At 40.4% G+C, this 16,111-nt stretch overlaps 1 protein-coding gene across 1 annotated transcript in view; it reads right to left on the bottom strand.

The window, feature by feature from the left end:
- Nucleotides 1-16,111, bottom strand: part of GLIS3 (GLIS family zinc finger 3) — a 669,467-nt gene that overhangs the window by 461,643 nt on the left and 191,713 nt on the right. Inside the window, exons 3-4 of the mRNA XM_069764174.1 lie at nucleotides 14,706-14,913; nucleotides 7,549-8,662 (exon numbers count right to left, since the gene is read on the bottom strand). Of these exons, the coding sequence (XP_069620275.1) occupies nucleotides 7,549-8,662; nucleotides 14,706-14,913 (1,322 nt within the window). The remainder of the gene's footprint in view (nucleotides 1-7,548; nucleotides 8,663-14,705; nucleotides 14,914-16,111) is intronic.

The raw sequence follows: 16,111 nt of genomic DNA on the forward strand, positions 1-16,111 counted from the left end.
ATTGCCCAGTCACGTAGTATATTGCCCAGCCACGTAGTATATTGCCCAGTTACGTAGTATATTGCCCAGTGACATAGTATATCGCACAGCGACGTAGTATACAGCACAGAGCCACGTAGTATATTGCACAGCGAAGTAGTATACAGCACAGAGCCACGTAGTATATTGGCCAGTCACGTAGTATATTGCCCAGCCGGGTTTGTCACAGGTGAAAAAATAAAAAATAAACATATACTCACCTTTCCGAAGGCCCCTTGTAGTCCACGGCAGCTTGCGGTCCCAGGGTTGGTATCAGAGCGCAGGACCTGTGATGACGTCGCGGTCACATGACCGTGACGTCATGGAAGGTCTTTCTAGCGCAGGCGCGCAGGGCCTGTGATGACATCACGGTCACATGACTGTGATGTCATGGCAGGTCCTTGTCGCGCAGGCGTGCAGGGCCTGTGATGACGTCACGGTCACATGACCGTTACATCATGGCAGGTCCTTCTGCCATACCATCTTTGCCACCAGAAACTGCAGCGGAAGATGGCGACCAGTGGGAGCGGCTCAGCGGACTACGGAGGGTGAGTATAGCAGGTTTATTTTTTTTAAATTATTTTTAACATTACATTTTTTACTATTGATGCCGCATAGGCAGCGTCAATAGTAAAAAGTTGGGGACACACAGGGTTAATAGCGGCGGTAATGGAGTGCGTTACCCGCGGCATAACACGGTCTGTTACCGCCGGCATTAACCCTGTGTTAGCGGTGACTGGAGGGGAGTATGCGGGCGACAGGCACTGACTGCGGGGAGTAAGGAGCGGCCATTTTCTTCCGGACTGTGCCCGTCGCTGATTGGTCGCGGCAGCCATGACAGGCAGCTGGCGAGACCAATCAGCGAATGAATAATCGTGACAGAAGGACAGACAGATGGAAGTGACCCTTAGACAATTATATAGTAGATAAGTAAATTACATTATTTCCATCAGTAAAACAGGGCTCTGGTGAGATTCTCTTCTTTGGTGGGGTGGCTGTACTTATTGTGGTGTTGAGTTCAATTCTATACAGCATCTGCATGGTAAATAGAGAAGTGTGCATAGACCCAGTCAGTATTTAGGGTGAATAAATGTATTCACAGTTTTTTACAGTTTCCTTAAATTGCTTGTGATTGGCACAAAGAATAGAGAGAGACAATTTGTTTACTTTTCTCAAAAATTTCCAAAAAGCAGATGCTTTTTTGGGCACCGGTGCTCAGGAAGGATCTAATGGAACTAGAGAGAGTACAAAGGAGGGCAACAAAATTAATAAAGGGGATGGGAGAACTACAATACCCAGATAGATTAGCGAAATTAGGATTATTTAGTCTAGAAAAAAGACGACTGAGGGGCGATCTAATAACCATGTATAAGTATATAAAGGGACAATACAAATATCTCGCTGAGGATCTGTTTATACCAAGGAAGGTGACGGGCACAAGGGGGCATTCTTTGCGTCTGGAGGAGAGAAGGTTTTTCCACCAACATAGAAGAGGATTCTTTACTGTTAGGGCAGTGAGAATCTGGAATTGCTTGCCTGAGGAGGTGGTGATGGCGAACTCAGTCGAGGGGTTCAAGAGAGGCCTGGATGTCTTCCTGGAGCAGAACAATATTGTATCATACAATTATTAGGTTCTGTAGAAGGACGTAGATCTGGGGATTTATTATGATGGAATATAGGCTGAACTGGATGGACAAATGTCTTTTTTCGGCCTTACTAACTATGTTACTATGTTAACTATGTTACTATGCAAAACCTGTTAATTTATCAATGTATGCTAATAGGTAAAAAAATAAAATGTTTCATTTCCTTACCTCCTGCCAAGAGCCTGAACTTTACTAAGAAAAAAATATTTTATTTATCAACCATGTAATAGGACGTCAATGTATACTATGCAGCCCAGCTAAAGTAGGAGAGCAGAGCTGCTTGTGAAGGGTTAATCTGCAGGAGGGCACAGCTGCTTCTAACCTACTATATGAGAACATAGCTGCTTCTAAAGGTTTAATCTAGTAAGGGAGGACATGGCTGCCTCTAAAAGGTTAATCTACTAGAAAGACATTGCTGTCTCTAAAGGATAACTTGAGCTTTGAGAAGTTATATTGAGGGAAGGCTATGAAAGGGTTTACCTCTGTTTAAGCTGCTTCCAGCCTTCTCCATCAACTTCTTAATATAAAGGAATACACTTAGACTTCTACTTATATAACTAGATCTAAAAAAAGTATCATGCTACATAGCACACATCAGTGTCACTGAGGAAGCATTAAGCAGTTTCACAAAGTAGTCAAATTAGAGAGGCAGTTGAGAGTTGATTTCAGCCTGTTATTGCTAAATTTGATTTTTTTTACTTTTGTTACTTACATATTTAAACATAAGAAATGTTTTAAATTATGGTTTCCTTTTTCTTCATAAAGTTTCCCAGGAGGTATGCCTGCTGTAGAAATATGAAGGGCAGTACTCACCAAGTTCTGTAGTAAAAGTCCTTTAATCTCATATATTGGACATCACAGCGGTAGGCAGGGAGTGTGCAGGAGAGGGAGGAAGAGAACAATGGCCTCGGTTGGGCCCGTAGGTGCGCCGTGTACACGCAAAATGGACATTGTCCTCTTCCTCTATCTCATGCACCGCCCTGCTTACTGCTGTGATGTCCTGAATATGCGATTAAAGGACTTTTACTACAGAACTTGGTGAGTGCCACTCTTTATTTTTCTACAGCAGTCATACTTTCTACTTACGCGAGCACCACTGTTGGTTGTAATACACAGCACAAAGCTCAATCATAGGGGAGTTAATTGGACTTTTCAATTTGGGACTGGTGCCTGTTTAACTTTGTCTTATTTCAGTTTTTCCCAGGAGGTGGTTAGTCCTCTTTAAAAGAACCTTGTAGGAGCAACTGTTCCACTATGCTTTGCCTGAGATGGTAGTGCATAATTTTTTATCTGTGGAGAACTATGAATCTATGCTTTACCACCTCAGAGACAGCACTAGGAATAACACAGTATATAATGTTATTTCTGGAGTGTTCTTTTCAAAGGAATCAAGTTAGATGGCTAACTATTCAAAAGGTTATCAAACTCAGTTGGAATTAAAATTTACAGATGTTTATTTTAACTGTTGTGGAACTAATTTATTTTGAGTTTTAGTACACCATTTTTTCCTTTTTAAATCTTGCAGGTTTTTTTTGGTAGAACAAATGTATTTCCCTCATGTATCATGGAGGATGTCATATACTGTATATATGAGATATTTAATTTCTAAAAGGTTTCCATTAAAAACACCATATACCAATAAATTTTTTTTAATAGATCCTTGTGGATCATTGACAAGTCCAATGTTATATTTTTAGTAATCTGATTCAAGATTTTTTAGCCCCACTGAAATGGTCACGATCAGCATTTTCACTGATCTCGTAGTTGTGATGTAGGTGTAGCTGTATAATACAAATTGACACCTGGCTATGTCTGTAAGAACAAAATGGTAGTGCCAAGAGATCACTATAAATATAACTAAAGGTGAAGGTGACAGAACTAGTTTTGGCACCTTATGGACTAGGACATTAAGGTGATGGAACGAGTTCAAGCTTAATATTAAAAATAATAATATTGCAGTTGAACAGAAGAGGATATACACTACAGCAGTGATATCCTTAACATTTTCAGTGATTTTAGAACAGTACCATGTTGGCTAAAATAAGTTTGAGACTTTAGTTTTGGCAGCGATCCCTCTTCAGGGCCATCTCATTCACATCTGGAGAGGATTTCTGAGCTTTCCATCATGCTGCCTTCCCAATTCTAGTATGACTGTCAATCACACACTTTTCTTTGGACTTTGTCCTCTCTTTGGTTTTGTCATGTGTTTTCACCGATTCATAGGCCCTAATGTCTCATGAGATTAGGAGTTTGTGATACATTTGATACTTACCAGATGTTAAAGCAGCGTAATTTTCACTCCTGACGGACAAAAATGATATTAGAGGGAACTTTATTTATTTAATCATTTCAAGTAGATCACATGAAAGACAAAATATAATATTTTTGATCTACCTATAGTTTTCCAAAAGAAATGTCAGCAGCAACTACAAATTTTTTGAAGATTGGACAGGTATTATTAAAACCAGACATGCCTTTCAGTGCTTGATCAGAGAACAATTCATGGGGCATTTGTATAAGGCTTTAAATCTACACCAGGGTTCACCACTTATCTAAACACTGGTGTATGTAGCCAAATAAGTAGAACCAACAGACATTTCTGAATTTCATCTGGATTCAGTCATGGAAGCCAGAAGATGATTTGTGCTAATATCATCAAAGATACCCTTAGCTTCTAACTCGTTTAGGATCAGTTTCACATACTTCACGGAAATAATGTTATTTTTCCTGTTTTCAATACAAGTGAGTTGAAAATATTTATTAAACATTTGGCAATAGGTAGGCACTGCTTCCTTTGAGCTCTGGTGATTCCAATCAGTAGCAAATAAATATTGCCATATAGCACCAAATAATTGGTGAAAATGAATTTATGCTAATATTCTAGCCAAAGGTTCATTTATGCAACCCCAATGAACTTAATCTAAAAATTTCTAGTGCATAAGGCAGATAAACAGTTAATGTAAAAAAAATCCTGGTGGTCTAGAGCACAGAAAGGGTTCAGGTCAGAGAAGAGGGTTACAGGGTCCCTCTTGGTTTCTATTATAATTGCCCAATCCCTTTCACCCCACGCCCACAAGCACATAAGCCCCTTACAAAATATTCACTCTGCTGTCCCCAAAGAGTTACCATGAATGCTGAGCGGAACTGAGCATTCGTCTGTATGGACAAGTCTGGAGGGGAGATCTAGTATGTATGATCACCAACACTAAGGGAAGGGGGGAAATTCATGCCAATGTTTCTGGTATCATAAAATCTCAAGAGTTATCAAAAGTAGAATTGAAGAAAACTGTTTCTTTCTGGTAGTAGCGTGTGGTGCAATCATGCAATAAAAATCTTATATACAGCTCTACATATTTTCTCATAATTACAGGTACATTCTAAAAGTATTCTATTTCTAGCTGAATCTCTTATGTACAGTTAATGTCTGTACCAAAAACACCTCTGTGAACCAAATAGTGCAGTTATAATGCAGTCCCCACCATAGAATATAATGTAGCACCCTCATAGGGTATAATGCAGCCCCCCTCATATAGTATAATGCAGCCACCACAGAATATAATGTAGTCAACTGAGAGAATGCAGCCCCCCATAGAGTATACTGTAGCCCCCTCACATAGTATGATGTAGCCCCCCATAATATAATATAGTCCCCTGAGAATAATGCAGTCCCCCACAGAATATAATGTAGCCCCCTCATAAAGTGTAATGCAGCCCCTCTCCACCCCTTCATTGTCCTCATCACCACCTCCATCATTGCCTTCTCCCCCACCTCCCCTATCATTCTCTCCCACCACCTCCATCACTGCTCATTCCACCACCTCCATCATTGCCTCCCCCACCACCATCATTGCCCATCACCTCCATCATTGCCCATCACCTCCATCATTGCCTCCCCCCACATCATTGCCCATCACCTCCATCATTGCCTCCCCACCATAATTGCCCATCACCTCCATCATTCCCTCCCTCACGTCCATCATTGTCTTCCCCCATCATTGCCCATCACCTCCATCATTGTCTCCCCCACCACCATCATTGCCCATCACCTCCATCATTTCCTCCCCACCATCATTGACTAACACCTTCATCATTGCCTCTCCCACCATCATTGTCCATCACTTTCATCATTGCCTCCCCTCACCCTCATTGCCCATCACCTCCATCATTGTCTCCCCCTAGCAATATCATTGTCCTCACCACACACGCACGCACGCACGCACACAGCACAGCTCACCTCCCTGCAGCAACCGCTCACCCCAGCATCCTTTTCCTCGCTGGATTCATGGAAGCTTTCTGACTGAGACAGCAGCACACTGGAAGATGACATCATCCAGCTGGGCTGTCTTTGACAGGAAGCAGGACGCCGGGAGGTGAGCTGCTCTGTGAGTCTGTGTGCCTGCATGTGTGTGTATGTGTGGTGTGTGCGTTACTGTGTGTGTGTGTATGTGTGTGTGTGTGGTGCGGATTTACATGCAGGCAGTGTTAGCTGCAGCCTGCGGCTAACGCTGCCCGCTATTAAAGAGAAATTGTATTCACTCCTCTCCACGCCCATAGGGGAAGCATGAATATTCATTTTGCTTTAGCAGCGGGGACAGGAGGATCCTGTCTCCAGCTGCTGCTACTGGCACAGGGAGGGCCCTCTTGACTCAGGGGCCCTATAACCACTGGCTGGGGGCCCCTAGAGCAGTGGGGGCCCTAGGCAGCTGCTGGCCAGTATGCTAGCAGCTGCCAGGGCCCACCGGAGAATCCTCCGGTTCTCCGGTGGGCCAGTCCGAGCCTGTGTTGCTCTGTTCCTGAGCTGTCTTATTTGCTGATGTGATCCCCAACCCATTATTACATGCTACAGACTCTTCACAGCTCAGAGATTTCCTGTCTGTACTTTAAATGTCAGCTTGCTCTGAATGGTGCTGGCATTGAGAATGAGATCCTTGGCAAGATTACAGTGATTGGAGATGTGCACAGGGAAGGAGAGCACATTGCAGGCTCTACATAGTAACCTTATCAATTTGTGATTTTAGGCAGAATCATGTACTCTGCTTCCAGAGTGTTAGAGTACATTATAATACAAGACAATAAATATATTAAATTACTCCACTACAGTACACTGTGCTAGGTAGAGTCAGCACATGTAACATTACTAACCTAGTATGAGAGCTTCATACCAGGTGAAGTGGAGGTGTTAGGAAGGAGAAACTGTATGTGCAGCGATTTATCCATTTTAAGTTGATATAGGAGACTTTTAAATGTTCCTCTGCAGGTGGAGTGGGTGGACACTGATGTGGGAGTGTATATGTTGTGAGAAGGATATAGCTATGCCTCTTGGGAAATGCAGAAAGGGAGGACTGGCAGGAAGTTCATGATGTAAACAATAATAAACCACAAGAAAAGCTGCAGCGGGATGAAAGGGAACTAAAAATCAATACAGATGGAACGGGGGAGTGTTTTATGGCATTTATTACATAGATGGCCAAATCAATTTACATTATTCTATGGCCAGAAACCCCCTTTAAGAAGTTTTCCAATATTAGAAAAAAGTCTAAACAAAAAATATGCATGAGCTGCAATACCAGACTTAACCTATGGACAATTGTGGTGCTGCTTGTAAAAAGAGGTAGAACCTTTTTCCTAACCCTGGAAAGTTGAGGCTCTTTAAACCATTGTGTGCATGCACATGAAGAAGCTTTGCACTTATGCACAGTTTATAGAACAGTCGGCGGGGGTCTCAGGACATGGATCCCACCTATCTACACTGTTTAAGGTACTATGACTTTAATCATGCAAAAGTACATTTACACTTAACTGCAACCGAGTTATGTGATTTTCTAAAATCTGAAAATACAGGCTTACAAGCAAAGGTGCATGCATGCAACTGCATCAAACTTACCGTGCATTTGTTTGGTTTCTCTCCAGAGTGGACCCGCATGTGAATGAGAAGTTTATAACGAGCATTAAATGGCTTGTATCTTCGGGGACATCCTGCCCAAAAACAAGCAAAGTCCTCCCCTTTCCGCTGATCTATATGAACCTTTTCTATGTGCCTTACAAGTTCCTCCTGCTGATCATATAAAGCACTGCAGTCAATCCACCTGCAGCAATGCTTACCATTAAAATCATCTATTTCTCCTTCTTCTTCTAGTAAGGGAACCTGTCCAGGAGGTGGGAGTGAGAGCGGGTGGGATGGGTTTAAAAGTTCATGTTGATGCATGTGTTGATGGACATGATAAGGCGGCGGTGGACCTTGATGGGCAGGAGTCGCTGTGAGAGGAATAGAAGGCTGAGAAGTTATGTCCATTGCACCACTTGAATAATCATCCAACCGTTCACTCTTTAAAACCCCAATTGTTTGTCCTTCATTTAGTCCAACATTGTGTCGTACTACCATATTGTTCATAGCATCAGCTTGCAGACTGTTTTGTTCCAACTGCTGCATGCGCTGATATTCAGTTACATTCTCTTCAAGTGACACATTATCATTGATCGCTAAAAGGCTTTTCTGGGAGTTTGATCCAGCACATGTTGGAGGAATACAGCTACCTCTGACTCCTAAAAAATGCCCATAAACTTCTTGTTGAGGTGAGATGGTTGCTGGGGAAGCTCTTGACCCATTTATGTAGGCAACTAACGAAGTTGGTGAAGTGCGGATCATAGTATTGAAATCAATTCCTATACCATCAGATAAAGGAGACAAGGAAAGTGCTCTTTTCTTTGACCGTGCTGAATATGATCTTGGAGAAGAATGTCTAGGACTAGGATAGGGAGAAGAGTTATTTTCCATTCCAAACAGATATGAGGGCAATGAATTTGAGACACTGGTGTTGGACGTAGAAGTTCCTGGAGGGATGCTCAGTAGATCTCCAGGTTCGCTACTGTTTTGAGATCCATGATTAAAAGCATGAACTCTATATCCATGGGACCATTCCTGTTTAACGCTCATTGTAGTCTGACTCTCTGTTAGGCTTAAAGTTGTCGAGGCAAGTGACTCACGTGACATAAGAGATCTAAGTGGAGGAGAAAATAGGAAATATATTACACAGACTAACAAAGAAAGGTAAATTCATCAAGCACAATTTTAAAAGTATACTTTCTACATAAGACTGGTTATTGTTTGTCACATGGGGAAGTGTTTGTTTCCCATGGATCACAATACATAATAAATTAGGAAAAGTGGCAGCGGAAACAATGTGCGCTTGCTTACCTATAAATCTCTATCAATTAGTCACATGAAATAAATTATTACTATACAAACAACCACAGTGTTAATTTAACAGATTTGTATTTTTTGGCAAGACCGTTTTATAATTCGATCAATGTAAATAAGACATGTTTTAAGCCTTAGTGACCCGGCCTGTGTGGACCTTAATTACCTGCCAATTTATTTTTGTTTTTGCCTCTCCTCTTTGTAACAGTTATATTTTTTATTTTTCATTGACTTGGCTGTATTTTTTAGAGTTTTTTTGAAATACATTTAAATTATTATATGCACGTTTGGTTTAGGTGTTTTTTTTTTAGATCTTTTAATAGTTCACTGGAACATAACTCTCTTGTAGAGCTGATCTAGGTTTACTAGGAAGCAGAAGCTCTGGTATACCCAGAGATCAGGTATACCCCCCAGGTGAGTATAATCTGACCTCTTTTTCTCATCTTTCAGGATACATCACAGGGGCTTATCTACAGAATTCCAGAATGCTGTAGATAAGCCCCTGATGCTGGTGGGCTTAGCTCATCTTCGATTTTGGGGTGACAGGTTCCCTTTAAGCGATTAATGTTAAAACTTCCTTAGTTGGTAAGAGAAAACAGCTTGATGGTTTTCATAAAATAGACAAAGCTCAGAAGACAGCAAAATACAGTTAAGGTCTCAATAATTTTTGTGTTGAGTTCAAGGCAAGGCCAATCTCATTATCAAGAATTCAGAAGCAGGCAACTGCATGATAATACTGTATATAAATATTGATAAAACTCTAAAAAAACACATCCAATCAAGTCCACCTTTTTTGTAAGGAATTTTCAATTGCCATATAATGTATTTTCTTTCTACAAACTGCCATTTTTAGTTCTCTCCACGGGTGTTTTATGGGATTCCGGTCTGGATTCTTTGCTGGCCACCTTAGAAGTCTTAAGTGCTTTCTCTCAAACCATTTTCTAGTGCTTTTTGAAGTGTGTTTTGGGTCATTGTCCTGCTGGAAGACCCATGACCTCTGAGGGAGACCCAGCTTTCTCACACTGGGCCCTACATTATGCTGCAAAATTTGTTGGTAGTCTTCAGACTTCATAATGCCATGCACACGGTCAAGCAGTCCAGTGCCAGAGGCAGCAAAGCAACCCCAAAACATCAGGGAACCTCTGCCATGTTTGACTGTAGGGACCATGTTCTTTTCTTTGAATGCCTCTTTTTTTCTCCTGTAAACTCTATGTTAATACCTTTGCCCAAAAAGCTCTACTTTTGTCTCATCTGACCAGAGAACAGTCTTCCAAAACGTTTTAGGCTTTTTAAGGTAAGTTTTGGCAAACTCCAGCCTGGCTTTTTTATGTCTTGGGGTAAGAAATGGGGTCATCCTGGGTCTCCTACCACACAGTCCCTTTTCATTCAGATGCCGACGGATAGTACGGGTTGACACTGTTGTACCCTCGGACTGCAGGGCAGCTTGAACTTGTTTGGATGTTAGTCGAGGTTCTTTATCCAACATCCGAACAATCTTGCGTTAAAATCTCTTGTCAATTTTTCTTTTCCGTCCACATCTAAGGAGGTTAGCCACAGTGCCATGGGCTTTAAACTTCTTGATCACACTGCGCACGGTAGACACAGGAACATTCAAGTCTTTGGAGATGGACTTGTAGCCTTGAGATTGCTCATGCTTCCTCACAATTTGGTTTCTCAAGTCCTCAGACAGTTCTTTGGTCTTCTTTCTTTTCTCCATGCTCAATGTGGTACACACAAGGACACAGGACAGAGGTTGAGTCAAATTTAATCCATGTCAACTGTCTGCAAGTGTGATTTAGTTATTGCCAACACCTGTTAGGTGCCACAGGTAAGTTACAAGTGCTGTTAATTACACAAATTAGAGAAGCATCACATGATTTTTCGAACAATGCCAATACTTTTGTCCACCCCCTTTTTATGTTTGGTGTGGAATTATATCCAATTTGGCTTTAGGACAATTCTTTTTGTGTTTTTTAATTTAAGACAAATTAAATGAAGATAATAATACCAAATAATTTGTGTTTGCAATCATTTTCAGGAAGAAAATGAGTATTATCTGACAAAATTGCAGGGGTGTCAATACTTTTGGCCATGACTGTACGAAAAAGTAGGTGACAGATTCCCTTTAATAAAGTGACTACTGACAAAGATTTATAAAGAATTGTATGTTTTAAAGGTTTGCCCAGTACTTTTATATTGATGGCCTTTTATTATTTAGTTCTTTATAAAGCACCACTGATTCCATGGTGCTGTGCATGTGAATAGGGTTTGCATACAAAATTCATTTATAAATTACAATGAACAAACTAGCACTGATAGATTGGCACAGAGGGGAGATGACCCTTTTCATGATGGGATTACAATCTACTTGGTAATGTAGAAGGAGGCAGTAGGTCAAGGGATTGCAGCATCTTCAGTGGTTATGAGGTAACAGCAGGATTATTGCAGTCGGGTACTGAACATCCATCTCTATTCAAATTACTGTATATGCTTAAGTATAAGTCAACCCGAGTATAAGCCGAGGCACCTAATTTTGCCACGAAAAACTGGGAAAACTTCTTGACTCGAGTATGAGCCAGGTATGCATTGTCCCCTCATCCCTGTCCTGGAACACCTGGCTCCCCATCCCTCTCCTTGTATGCATGGCTCCCCCTCCCCATACTTGTATGCATGGCTCCCTGTCCCCATCCTTGTATGCATTGCTCCCCATCCTTGTATGCATAGCTCCCCATCCCTGTTTGCATGGCTAATTATCCCCTATCCTTATATGCTTGGTTCCTATAAAAAAAACAACACATCCTTCTTACCTTTCCTGCGCACCTTCAATGTATCTCTGATGCTAGCAGCTCTTCTGGCCGAGCGATCACGTGTCCCCGCTCTTTAAGGTAATGTATATTCACTCCACGACTATGGAAGTGGAAGCAGGTGAATATTCATTACCTTAATGAGTGGTGATATGTGATCGCCTGGTCGCAGGATCTGCTAGCAGCAGAAAGAGATGTAGTGAGGGCACACAGGGAAGGTAAGTAGGATGTGTGCTGGAAGCCGGCGGTTGTAACTGTGCACGCTTTAAGAGAAATGAATATTCACTGCCAGGGCAGTGAATATTCATTTCTCTTTAGCAGCAAGCATAGTTACAGCCACAGCCACCGGCTCCTGCCTCTGTAACCCGCTGCTCCCCCTCCCTTGCACTCTTTCTGGGACAATGACTCGTGAATAAGCTGAGGGGGGTGTTTTCAGCACAAAAAAAGTGCTGAAAAACTCGGCTTATACACGAGTATATACAGTAATAACACTGGACAACTGATCACACCTGATCTACGCTAGCACTGGGAACATCTGATCAGCAAGGGTGCTGAGTGTTGAACCCTTGCAGATATGAATTGATGACCTAATCTAAGAATAGATCATCAATATAAAAGAAATGGACAACTCCTTTAATTAGTAAATTTAAATACTATAAGAAAATGCTAGAGTTTTCCACAGAATCTGAGATTTTGCTCTTAATTGAACATATTAATATAATCATTATGTGAGATTTCATGCATATATAATAGCATAACAAAATCAGAACATCAGGGCATAATAAAAACCCCACTTCTGATGTGTTGCTATACTTTTGAACATACATTACATAACCAAATCTTTTAATAGCTCAATATTATAGAATCAAATTATTTCCAACATATTATACAATAATGGCACAAAACAATATGATGCTTTTTAATAATGTGAACTAGGCAATGTCAGTTATGTCAGTTACTAGTTTATATTTTTATGTGGCTTTTTTCAGGAAAGTACAATGAATACAAAATGGCTTGCATTTGATTGTCACAACATGTCTTTTGGCAATATTAAGCAGCTTAGGCCACTGTTAAGAAATAACGTACAGGCTATTTCTTTTGCCTTGAATATTATTCTCTTACTTAAAGTGCCATTTCAGACATTATTGCATATGTGTTTATTTTTCTCCAGTTTTTAGTTCATTTTTTTGTTTGTGCCTTATGTGCTTGCCTGTTTTTTTTTATATTTACCATTGTGAGCAGTGTTTGAGGGTGTCCAGGTGTTTTTGCCTGATTAATCAATTGCAACTTTTCAAAAAGTTGCAAAATTTGTCATAAATGTACTCCAGTCCCAATTTCCCAGATTTTTGTGCTAAACAGTTGCAAAAAGTTGAAAACAAAAATAAATAACATTATTTACTTTGCATAAAATGCATGAACCACGTGTGCAATGTTATAGTCAAAGGAAGAAAAGTGTCTTTAAAAAATGGCAAAGGATGAATCTAAGTCTATAGTTCTCATGATACCTCTGGCTTTAAAGTGCCGTCTCATTGCTTTGATTTGCTCTAAATCCTGATGAATCCTGAAAAAGTGATAAATCAGTGACAGAACTGCTGTCTCTTTGCACTACATAGTCGAGTGTAATCCTATGTGATGCAACTTTATCCTACAGATACTCATTGTATTCTATGTGATACAACTTTTTACATCACCTCTCTTTGCTGCTAGTGATAGGTTTCTCCCTGTCAGTTTTTAGAAGCAGGAGGCAGGCAAAACAGGTTAAAGCTGTATCACATAGAAAATACTGGAGATTCAGCATACAGAACTGACGAACAATAAAGAAAGTGTAAGACAGAGAAGTTTTACAATTGCAGCTAATTATTGTAAGAAATCATCTATTATCTCACTGCTTTCTTAAATAAAGCAGGGATGATATCTTCATCTGTGTTTAGACATAGAGAGAAACAAATGGGAAAAATTGGGAGAAAGGGATCTGAGACCATCTATGAGAGACTTGGTAGGTGGAGAATGATGATAACATCATCCTAGAGTTCATAAGAAGTCAGAGACTGACTTCCTGTCCACACATGTACTGTACTGATAGACAGGAGATCACTTTGCACAGTTAATCATGATTTAAAGTTTCAAATGTAAAGATGTAAATGAACTGGGATGAAACATGCTGTTGAGTAAGTATTATATGTGCAAATAAACTTGCTGAAGTATTGTTAAAGACCTAAAGGTTACTGAAGACAGCATTAGAGTTTGGTTCAGTACTACAGATCTCAAAAATTATTAAAGGGTTTATTTAAGACAATTTTCTACTATGGGCCTAAAAATTAACAAGTAGGTTAGTTGCTACCTACCTGTTTGCTGTGCTCGGCGCAGATCTTTGCGGGAACAGAGTGGTCACAGACCACTCTTGCAGGTGTTTCAGTGGCTTCCACTGGTGTCACCTCAACAAAACAGTGGCTTCACTTCTGCTCTGCTCTGTTGATGGGGCGTGATTAAAGACGTCATGTTGATTGCAGGGAACCGGCTGTCAATCAGCATGAAATTAGCAGTCACGTCTCGTCGACAGAGAAGTTTGGTAAAGGAAAAGCTGGTCCATTGACACGGAACAGCTGATCGTTGACAGGAGTGGTCAGTGACTGTTCTGTGGTGGCACAGGGTAGAACAGTAGTTTATAGGTCAATAGTAAAAAATAGTACTGGATAATCCCAACTATTGGCCGAAACTACTGAGATAGAAGATATTTACATTAAGAATGGTTTTACACACACTGTTAATGTAGGTTCACACAGTGATTTATTTAAAGAGATTTTGAAGTAGCTCCACTTTAAAATCCACATCAAACACTATACAACAAAGCAGTTTGTCTGTTTCCATTGCTCCTGCAGCCAATACTTGGCTAACTGACATTCCCGCCTCCGCCATGAACAGCCGAGATTGAAAAAAATCTTTAGCAGTGATAGATTGTGAGTTGATGTTGATTTTAATAGGTATAAACTACCTCTTCACATCTTTACATAAAAAACAACAAAGTAGTAAGTTAAGGACCTTGTGTCAGATGGAGGTATAGCTAAGTGTTGAAGATTCAGATGCCTTTGTAAGCTGTGGGTGATCTGATGACATGCTGTTGCTGCTTGATTTGCTGGAGGGGATATTGGACCCAGTCTCTGGACCATCATGGGACTGCTTGTAACCATAAGATTGTTGCAACTGACTTTTCCCTGTGGTTTGTTCTTCTGACCAAAAGAAACATTTCCTGTAAATATAGAAAACATAGTAAAGCTGTGGCAGCCAAAGTAGTTATATACTGTATGTGTATTAGCATGACAAAATACAAACTATTTGCACAGCACAGGCATTTATTTGCAACTGCCCAATAGAGCCGAAGACATGTTCAGAGTTCCCTGTAGACAGCACAATATTAAAAATAAGTATTTGCTGGCATTTAAAGAGGTTTGGTCTTTTGGTTTGGTCTTCTGCTAAATGGCTACAGTCACTCTACCTATTGTTTGTTTAAAGCGAGTGGTCACACGACTACAAATATGCAATTTGCATACTTCTAGCCACATTCCGACTGGACATGCCTGACTTCTCTTAATACAAGTGAACTAAGAGAAGCCGAGTAGTTCTAGTCGGCATGAGACCACATCGCAAATCGCACACCTGTGGTCATATGACCGCCCGTTTTTACCAGCAATAAGAGCACACTGCACGCTGTCAGGATTTAGTAGTCTGCAGTCACATAGAGTGACGGCAAACTTTTATCAGAAGGCCTGAGAACACATGTAAGTAATATCTTTCTTAACACAAAGACATTTAAACATAATACATTGAGCGTCCCTTATATAGGTTGATTCATAAAAATCACAATTCACATGTGACTATAGCATGCCATCTGTGGGCTGTCCATTTTTCACTCGCTAATTGATAGAAGATAGGGAATCTCTAATGAAAATTACTGATGAAACTCCGTTTTTCTTGTATGTCAAAAAAACTGATATCTTAATGACGCCTTAAGAAGTAGCATTCAATGGTTTTATTGACATAGATAATTTTTAAAATGAGGGCCTTAAGAAGTAGCACTCAACGGGTTTATTGACATAATTTTTAAAATGGTAAAGAAGAAAATAGCCAGCTCACCAAACAGCCATTGAAGGTGCACAAAAATCCCACTTGTCCCAACGTGGATACAAATGAACATAAAGTTGCAAAACTCCAGCTCCTTGGGTAAAATTCAGAATTTATTTCCCATGTATCTCACCTGAATGAGTGGGTTCAGGAGCTTGTCAGAAAAAGTTTTACGCAAGATAAATACATTTTGAATTTTACTAAAGGAGCTGGAATTTTGCAACTTTATCTTCATAAATAATTTTTGACCTACTACCAGAAGAGAGGGTATATGTTTTGGTCAATAAAGGGAAACTATTATACATGGGCAAAGCCTCATAGGTCCT

Source organism: Ranitomeya imitator, chromosome 1 (genome assembly GCF_032444005.1).
Source record: "Ranitomeya imitator isolate aRanImi1 chromosome 1, aRanImi1.pri, whole genome shotgun sequence".
NCBI classification, from domain to species: Eukaryota; Metazoa; Chordata; class Amphibia; order Anura; family Dendrobatidae; genus Ranitomeya; species Ranitomeya imitator.